Source organism: Canis aureus, chromosome 4 (assembly GCF_053574225.1).
Source record: "Canis aureus isolate CA01 chromosome 4, VMU_Caureus_v.1.0, whole genome shotgun sequence".
NCBI lineage: Eukaryota > Metazoa > Chordata > Mammalia > Carnivora > Canidae > Canis > Canis aureus.
In genome coordinates this window covers 36591591-36600790 of record NC_135614.1, presented here as the reverse complement: position 1 = coordinate 36600790, position 9200 = coordinate 36591591, and the positions used below count along the sequence as shown (strand labels likewise).

Genomic DNA, 9200 nt, shown 5'->3' with positions numbered 1-9200 from the left:
CAGGTGAGCGCAGGTCGTGCCCGAGGCTGCTGGCCATGCCCCGAGTCCCTAAGCACGACCCACCGGCGGGGCGGCCAGGGGACGGGGCGCGGGCCCCTCCCAGGCCACGCACTGGGGTCCAGCCGCTGGCCCAGGCAGAGCCCGCTTGCGGTGTGCGGCCGGGCGGGAGGGGAGGTGCGGGCCGCCGGGTGCTCCGAAGGAGGTGGGTGTGCGAGCCCCGAACCCAGGGCTCCCGGTGCAGCTGGGGGCCGCACGCCGGCCGAGCCTGAACTCGCAGCAGCCTGGAAGCTCCTGGGGGGTGTCTCAGGTCGCAGCCCGACATCCCGCATATGACCCTGTGCCGGCCGCCCCGTGCCTGGCAGCCTCGTCTGGCTCCAACTGGAACCCGGCCCCCCGGGGTCCTCCTCCCCCCTGAACCCCCTGCAGGACGCGGGCACGTGAGCTACCCTCCTCTTCCACGCTCACCTCCCATAGCAACCCCGAGGTCCTGTTGCTCCCTGGCACCGGGGTCCTCTGCGCGGGGACCCGCCTGCCCACCCCCCACCCAACAAGCACCCAACTCGGCCTGAGAGGACAGGTTCCTCCCACCCCCCTCCGACCTGGATGCCCTTCCGCACCGTCCACCCTGCTCGGCTGCGGCCCCTTGTGATGCGTTCCCCCCACCCCACGTCATCACGTCCCATGTCCCTGCAGCCCCTGGAAGCAGGAGGGCAGCCCGGGACCGGGGGTCATGCACCACAGCGTGAGGTGCCCAGAGCCTGCGCACACGCGAACGCCTGCCGACCCCACCGTAACAGGGGCAAGGCCGAGTCCCCTCCCGCCCCCAGCAGCCCCTTGCCCCAGCCCAACCCTCACAAGCACCCCGGCCTCACATGGGCAGACCCACCCCTGCCTCCAGTCAGCCCGCTGTCGCGGGAGGCCTCTCCACCCCCGCGAGCACAAGCTCCTCGGGTGGGCTCAGCTTGGCCAGCGGGCAGAGGCCAGCGGCACCCTCCCAGGCAGGGGCCCCTGAGCAGCACCCCGACCTGCTCCCCCAAGGGGTAGGTGGGCGGGTGGTCCCGAGAGCCGAGGACCTTCCACGGCAGCCCAGGATGAGGACCCGAGCCCGCTCCCGACTCTGGGGCTTGAGACACCCCTGGGCCATGAAGCACAGGGTCCGAGCCTGGGCCCCGGGGCCCCTCACCCATGACACCCCCACCTCCCCGCCCCGCCCAGGCCAGCTGAAGCGGATAAGGTGGGGAGAACAGGCTCATGGCCTCCCCTGCCCGAACCCCGCAACTCAGAGCCCACGCCGACCCCTCCAGTTCCCCATCACTCTCCCTTCCCTCCCTCCTGCACCCGCCGGGAACCAGCCCTCAGCGCCCCCGGGGGACCGGGCCCAGCTCTGAGCACCCCCCACCCCGGCCCTTCCAGAACGCCCACCTCCCACCTCCCAATGCCGTCAGCCCAGCGAGGGTGCAGACAGCCTGGCACGGCCCCGCACACGACCCTGACCAGGGGATTTTCCTGGGGGCCGCTCTGCCCTGACCAGCCACCTGCCTCAGGGGACAGAGCGGCCCTGGGTCCATGTTGCGGGGGTCACGGCCACCCCCAGCAGGCCGCCCAGCACGGCAGCCGCGGCCTCGCCAGATCTCCCTGGTTCCATCCAGAGGGTGGGGCTAGAGGTGGGCACCCAGCAAGGTAGGTGCCCCCCCCATGACAGCCCAGGGGGTCCCTGACAGTGCAGCCCCTCCCTGAGGACCCGGCTGTCTGGTCATGCGAGGAGTTGGTCAGGGCCCAGCACTGCTTCCAAAGAAAGCCACTGAGTCCTGGGGAAACGCCAGCGGGGTTGGGGACGGAGCGTCAGGCCGTCCCTGGTGGGGAGCCTGTCCAGGGTTCGCAGCCCGGGGGGGCAGGCATGGGGTGCTCGGGGAGCGGCGGGGAGCGCAGGCTGGGGCAGCCCCCAGCTCGGTTGGGGCAGTTGGAGCAGCAGACGCCGTCCTGGGCTGCAGGTCCCGGGAGCTTGGTGCCCCCAGCGTCCCCAACCCACGGCCCCGCGTCACTCGGGGGCGGCGCTGGAGCAGCCGCAGCAGCTAGGGCGCCGCAGGGACTGCATGACGGCTCGAAGCGGGCCCCTCCGGCCCCCCCCAAGGCTGTCCTCCCTGGCGGGCGCCCGCTGCAAATGCTCAAACTGCATCTCCAGGTGCTTCTGGATGGCCACGCCCAACACCTCGGGGTCCAGGGCGGCTCCGTACACCTCCCAGGTCATGCCCTCGGCATCCCACCGCACATCCCGCACAGGGGAGGGGGCCTCCTCCAGGCCGGACCCCGGAGTTACCTCTGGGAACGTGGGCAGGGCCCCGGGGGCTTCCAGGGCCGGGCTGGTGGCCACAGCCTTGCACACTGCCAGGGGCGCTGCCTGCACGCCCGCATCCTGGGCTGACGGACAGGAAGCCGACACGGAGCCCAAGTCACTGGCCGAAGTCATGGTCCACACGTCCTTGGTCCTGGCAGCAGGCCCCATGGCGCACGCGGCGGGACCCCAAGGGTGGGCACAGCAGCGGGAGAGCCCGGGGGGCCCCCTGGGGAACCTGCACTGGCACATCCCCCCCCGCTGAGCCTGCAGCCCAGACTCACTCACAGACGCCACCAGTTTGGGAAAGGCCGGGACCCCCGGGGCGGGCAGGGCAGGACAGCAACCGCCAGCCCCTGCTGCCGGGGACAGGGCGTGGCAGGAGGTGGCGGCTGGCTGTGCAGTGGCCGCGGGCCCGGCCTGGGGGCTGCCGCTCCGGGGGGCCGTCCCTGCCAGCCGCGCCCCACTCCCCGCCAGCATCCCGGCTGAGCCCGCCGGCCCTTCCTTGGAAGCCGGGCCCCCCTCCAGGCCCGCGGGGGCACCGCCCAGCTGCAGCTCAGCCGCGTGGACGGGCGAGGCGCCCAGGGCCGAGCAGCTGAGACTGCCCTTCCGCGCGGCACCGTGGCCCCGGGCCTGAGGGCTCCGCACCAGGTCCGAGTGGCTCCTCTGCGTGGCGGTGGCCCCGGCGGTCCTCAGGCGACACGGGTCACCACGGCCCACGGTTGACACGTTGCCCACAGTACTGCTCCGCCAGTGGCCCATGGCTCGGACCCAGGGGCTGGGGGCCGGGGGCTGCGGTGCGCTGTCCACGTGGTGCTCCTCTTCCTCGGGGACGTGCGGCCCGCCGCTCACCTCGCCAGGCTGGGCCTGCCACACAGTGCTGCTGGCGCTCTTGCGGAGCTCGGGGGTGCGACCCCCGCCGTCCCCCAGCAGGCTGGACGAGCTAAGCGACAGGTGCTGTGGGCGGGTGCTCATGGTGGCCTGCAGGACAGGGGCGGGGGAGCGGGGCTGAGCCCGGGGGAGGCAGTACAGGACTTTACCACCCGGGGAGGGCCCACTGGCGAGGACTAGCTGCTCCAGAGCCCCCCCATCCGGGACTGCCCCCCACCGGGCACAAGGCTGCGGCTCAACGCCGACAATACCTTTCCACCTTTCTGGAACTGCTCTGGGCCCTCCCCGCACCCCGGGCCCGGCCTGGGTGAGCTGGGCCGCTGGGACTCAGCCCTGCAGCCGGGAAGGGAACGGGGCTGCCCGACTTGCTCCTCCGGCTCCAGGGGAAGGAGGCCCACGCACTGGCCCTGCACACCCCCAGCCCTGCACACCATCACCCTGCACACCCCAGCCCTGCATACCATCACCCTGCACAGCATCACCCTGCACACCTCCAGCCCTGCACACCATCACCCTGCACACCCCCAGCCCTGCACACCATCACCCCTGCACACCACCAGCCCTGCACACACAGGACCCGCAGCATCTGTTCACTTGGTCCACAGCCGGCTCCAGAGCACCTGCTGTGCCAGGCTGTGGAGCTGGGGCCACGGAACCCAGACCGGGCTGTGCTCCCAGGAATGTGGTCTAATAGCACCACGCAGACAGGCCTTCCTCATAATTTAAATTCCCTCTTGCCGAGCGGGCCTGCACTCTCCTTGCCTCCCCGCCCCAATTCCTGTCCCATCCTCCAGCCCCGCAGACCCCTCTGGATTCAGAGCCAGTGCGGTGGCAGCCCCCAGCTGGGCTGGCTCCGTCTCTGGCCGAGCAGCGTCCAGCCGGGATGCAGCGACCTGGCCAGCTACGGGCCTCCCACCAACCCGCAGTTGCCAAGGCAGGCATGTGGCCTCTGCCCTCTGTGCACCTGGCACCCGGCACTGACCCGACACACAGCTGGCGCTGAGACTGCCCGGCCGAGGGAGCAAGAGGACGCACGAGGGAGGCCACGGAGAAAGGGCCGTGAGCAGGGCACTGGCAGGGGAGCTCACTTTCACGATGAAGCAGAACAAGCCTGGGGGAGGCCCAGCCCCGAAGTCGGTGGCCAGAGAGCGAGCGAGGAGAAGGCGCCAGCGAGAGGGAAGAGAAGGAGCCCAAGGCAGCCGGCTCCCCAGGGGAGCGGTGGGCGGGGGCTGGGCAGGGCCCCACAGGGAGGACCCGCCAGGGCATCCGGGCCAGCCGGGCTGCGGCCAACGCTGGGAACGGGGACTCTCCCCGGGACTCCCAGCCCGGCAGGACCAGCTGGAGAAACAGGGTGGCGGAGGCGGCTCAGCTACAGACTGGGCGATCCCCGTCCTGCCCTCCACCCCGGGCTGATAAGAACTAGCAAGAAACCGACCGCCTCGGCCGGGGGAGCAAGGCCAGCGGAGATGGAGCCTGGGCAGGGCTCCCAGGAGCCGGGTTTTGGCACAGTTACCCACCTCCCCGGCCCCGGCACTCGGGGGACGGCCGCTGGCGGTGCCAGCCCTCGGTGAGACTGCTTCTGGAGCCCAGTCCCCCGCGGGCTCAAGGCTGGCTGTGGAGTCCAGGTCAGCACAGCTTCCACGATGACGGGAAGATTCTAGTCTGCACCCTCCGATACGATGGGCACTGGCCGCCTGTAGCTACCGAGCCCTTGACAGGTGGCTACACGCTGGCTTCCTCAGTTCAGGTCAACACAAGCAATTTAAAGGTAAATGGCCACAGGTGCTTCATGACTACAGTCCCCTACTGGGCCGCTCCGGACACAGCTCCTGTCTGCCCCTGGGGGCCAAAGCCAGGCCAAAGCCCTGGTCCCTGAGAGTGTCAAGAAAAGGATGAGCAGACAAGGGAGGGCTAGCACCCAGGCCTCGGGGGCTCCAGGATGGACGCGCACAGACAAGGGCGACAAAGCCAGGAACAGCCAAGGACGAGGGTAAGAAGGGACAGCTCCCAGGGCCCCGTCACCTGTGCCAGGCACATGCACACCCTGTCTATGCACTGGCTCCTTTAATTCTAATTGTCAGGGCAGCCTCGTGACATATGTCAGCAACCCCGTTCTCCAAGGACGAGGCCAAGGCTCAGAGAGGCGTGCTCACTTGCCCAGAGCCCCGCAGCTGCTGGCGGCTAAGCAGGGATCAAACCCGGGAGCGTCGGAGCACCGCGATGACCTCTGTCCCCGAAGCCAACACCCTCCACTGTCCCCGACTTTTTACTCTTCTGTTGCCCTGACTCAGCTAAAGCCCCAGCACCCGACACAGCCCCCGGCACTTGCAGCGGTGCCCATGCCATGCTGGGGGATGGGGGGGGAGAGGGAATGAGTGGGAACGAAGCCTGGGCCCTGCCCGCGTCTCAGCAGCCCCCTAGGCTGCCTGGAGCCAGGACAGGAGCTGCGCCTGCTGGCGGGAAAGCTGCGGCCACCAACGGCCCCCAGCGGCAGGTTCAAGAACAGCGTCTGGCTGAACCCTACTGACTCAAAACCCTCCCAGGGCCACAAGGAGCCAGGTCAGCTCCCCACCCCCGGGGGAAACAGGTGGGATGAGGCTGGGGGTGCCCTCGGGCCCCTCCAGGCACAGCACGGTACCAAGGGTGCTGCACCCCTCACCAGGACTAGGCATTGCCCGGAGGGAGCAGGGACCACGGAGCCCCCAGACCGGTGCTTCTCCGCTGCTTCCCTTCTTCATCTCACCCCAGTGGCAGGTGACTAAACGGCCGGAGCAGCTCAGAGGTGTCAGAGCGCCCCCAGCTGAACCCCAACAGGTAATTCTCCCATAACCTGGCCTTCCCAGCCTTGAGAGGGGGAAACACCTTGAAAAAGTCGCTTGGGCTACCGCAGGGAGGGGTTTCCCACAGGCCCATCGGCGGGAAGAGGAGCCTCCCAGGGGCAAGAGGAGCGGACCACGTAGGCTTTGGTGCTGGAGGGGAGCAGCCAGGGGAAGGGGTTCCGCTCCTAACCCCATCGCCCTTCCTGCGCATGTGCCCTCCGGGGGACCCCGTGCTCCTGAGCCTCTTGGTTTGCCCGGTCTGCAAACCAGCAGGAAGTCCCCGCTGCAAGGCTGCCGTGCAGCCAGCGTGACAGCGGACTGAACAGCGACCGCTGATAACGACGTGTTCTCTCCTCTGTCAGGAGGGATCTGCGCTCAAGGTGTCACGGGGACTAGCACCGGGGGACAAGAGGCCCTTTGAGGAAGCCACTGAGACACCGCTAGGTTAGCCCAGGCTCGCTCCCTAGTCCTCCCCGTCTGCCTCTCATCCTAGGACCAGTGTCTGTGTGTCCATCACGGCACTAAGCCTCCCAGTCTACTTTAAAACTTGATTTGGGAGGATGCACGTGCCTACACTTGTATACGCACGCATGCAGGCACACGCCCGAGTCTGGAGTCTGCAGTCACAAGGCCCTGGGTGGTCTGCCCACCTGCCTTGGCTTCACCACAAACAGACCCCAGGAAGATGCTTTAGTACAGAATAAGGGACAGGCGCACGGAGCTGAGATCCCCAGTGTTCTTTGAACGACACCTTTCTGTCCCCTCTTCCTGCCCCATATGATGCCAGTGTGGCCCTGCCTTGTGGCCGGTACAGGGGTGTCCTGCGGCCCCAGCTCTGCTGGTCAGGAAATGTAAAGATCACCAGCCTCACGTGCAGCAAGTGGCCGATGTGACTTTGAGTAGATCCTCCCGGTTCCCCAGAACCTTCCAAGCTGGCCTGCGCGGCTGACTTGGTCAGAGACTCCAGCTCCTGCCGGATCACCTGGCAGAGGAGCCCAGACCTTTGAGAGTGTGGCCAGGAGTGCCACCAAAGCCGTTGCAAGCAGGCCCTGCTGCAGAGCACCCCATGGTGTCCACACACACCTCCTCTTGTTCACAGACAAGCATTTGGGCGCTGATTCCGACAAGAAAAGCAAACCCGTGTGGTCAGGAGGGGAAAGGGCTCCAATGTTAAAACGTGGACCTACCCCTCAGGGACCTGGAAGGGACACGCACCAGATGAGCCCCTCATCGGAGTGGGGTGTGGCTACCTCCAGCAGGTGGTCTGATCCATCCCAGCAGCCAAAAGGGACCTGACAGGACCACTCAAGGCCCCAGGGGGGCAAGGCAGCAAGGAGCATCCCTGAAGGATTGTTTGGAGGGCGTGAAATCTGCCCATCACGGAAGGATGGGGGGGACTTCAGTACCCAATGCTCGGGTCACGAGCTGTGGCCCGGTAAAGTGTTCGAGGATAACTGTGGGCAAAGGCCCCAAGGACCCAGCACTGCTCACCGGAGAGAGGCCCAGGCCCGCACCAGCCCCAGAGCTTCTTCCTCCGAGGACCATCTGCCCGGGCTTCCCAGGAGGCACCTGGTGGAGAAGGCAAACCTGCTTCAAACCAGAGGCTGCCCCTGGGAGCCAGTGCGTCTCCACCTGCATGCTCCCTGCACCCATGCGCTGCACCAGCCCGTCCGGCCCCACCCGAGGCCCCATCGAGGCAGACGCAAGGCCGCTGGTGCGTGGTGGGAGCGCCAGGCCGCTCGTCGTGGGAGCCGCAGGAAGCAGCACCTCCACAGCTGCCTCTGCACAGCACATGCACAGGCCGCCCTGGCCTCTGGCTGCGGGGCGGACACCCTCCCCCCCGCCCCCAGCACGGCCGGGCCCTCGCACAAGTCCCCCACTCACGGGGAGGTCCTCAACACAACCCCACACTCGGCTAGGGCCTCCCCAGGAGCAAAGGCAGGGGCTGCGGGGAGGCCGGGGCTGGGGCAAGGGGGCAGGGTGGGGGGGCAGGAGCGGAGGTGGGGAGGCTGGGGCTGGCAAGGAGGATGGGGCGCTGGGAGAGGCCCGCGGGGGGCAGCGGAGGGCGGGTCCCGGGGGGGCGGGCAGCGGGGGGACGGCGGGGGAGCGGCGGGACGGGAGGGACAGGCCAGAGGGGGGGGAGGGAGGACGGCGAGGGCGGGTCCCCGGGGGCGGCTCGGGCTCGGGGTGGCGGGTCCGAGCGGCCCGCGGAGGTGAGCAGGGCTTCCGGGGCGCAGGAAGGGGAGGCGCCCCCCCCAGGGGAGACCCCCTCCCCCCCCCTCCCCCCCCCCCCCCCCCCCCCCCCCCGGCACGCGCCCAGCCGCCTCTCACCCGCTCCCCGCTCGCCCGCCCGGGGCCGCGCAGGCCGGCGGAAGCGCTGCTCCTGCGGCCGCCACAGGTGCCCGGCGCAGCGGCCCGAGATGCAGCCGGAACCCGACCCGGCCCGGGCCCGACACGCCGCCGCCGCCGCCCGCCCGCGGAGCCAGCGCCCGGGAGGCGCCCAGGGGCGGCCGGGCCCGGAGGAGGTCGCGGGGGGCGGCGGCGGCTCCGCGCACTGGCCCGCCCCGCAGCCCCGCCCCGCCCCCGCTCGCGAGGCCCCGGCCCCGAGGCCCCGCCCGCTGCCGCCCTGGCCGCCCCGCCCGAGGCCCCGCCCCGCTGCCGCCCTGGCCCCGCCCCCGCCCGAGGCCCCGCCCCCGACCGCCGCCCTGGCCCCGCCCCCGCCCGAGGCCCCGCCCCCACGGCGCCAGGGCTGCCCGCACTGCACCCCGTCCCCGCGGCCCGCGAGCCCCGCCGTCCTTCCCGACCTCAGGGCGGGTCCCCCGGCCCGTCCCCCCGGCCCCGCCCCCCTCGGGCCCCGCGCGTCCTCTGGCGACCCGGGCCTCCCGCTCTGCCCAGGTGCCCGTCGTCCCGGCCCCCACCCTCGAGCCCCCTTGCTCTGGGGCCGCCCACGTCGCCCCGGCTGGTCCCCCGCGGTCCCCCTGCGCGCCCGGTGCTCCGAGCCCAGCACCGCAGGGTTTCCTCCTCCCAGCTCCTCTGTCGCGAACTCGGAGACGACCCGGGTCCTCCGCGGCCCCGCACCCCGCACCCCCGCCCCCTTGCTCCCCCCAGCCCTCCCCCGCCCCCCTCCCCCCAGAGCCTTCCCCCCTCCCCCCAGCCCT

General features: G+C 70.3%; 1 protein-coding gene across 3 annotated transcripts; it reads right to left on the bottom strand.

The window, feature by feature from the left end:
• Positions 1-2038: 2038 nt before the first annotated feature.
• On the bottom strand, positions 2039-8481 carry GPRIN2 (G protein regulated inducer of neurite outgrowth 2). 3 transcript variants are annotated; one of them, XM_077895294.1, is made up of 3 exons: positions 8374-8481; positions 7534-7611; positions 2039-3313 (listed from the first exon to the last, which is right to left on the bottom strand). In XM_077895294.1, exons 2-3 carry the CDS (start codon positions 7585-7587, stop codon positions 2039-2041), a joined length of 1329 nt encoding a protein of 442 aa, XP_077751420.1. In that variant the 5' UTR covers positions 7588-7611; positions 8374-8481. The 3 variants fall into 3 exon arrangements, with proteins under 3 accessions (XP_077751420.1, XP_077751421.1, XP_077751422.1); XM_077895295.1 differs by lacking the exons at positions 7534-7611; positions 8374-8481 and adding an exon at positions 4741-7523; XM_077895296.1 differs by lacking the exons at positions 7534-7611; positions 8374-8481 and adding an exon at positions 4206-4731.
• Positions 8482-9200: the final 719 nt, after the last annotated feature.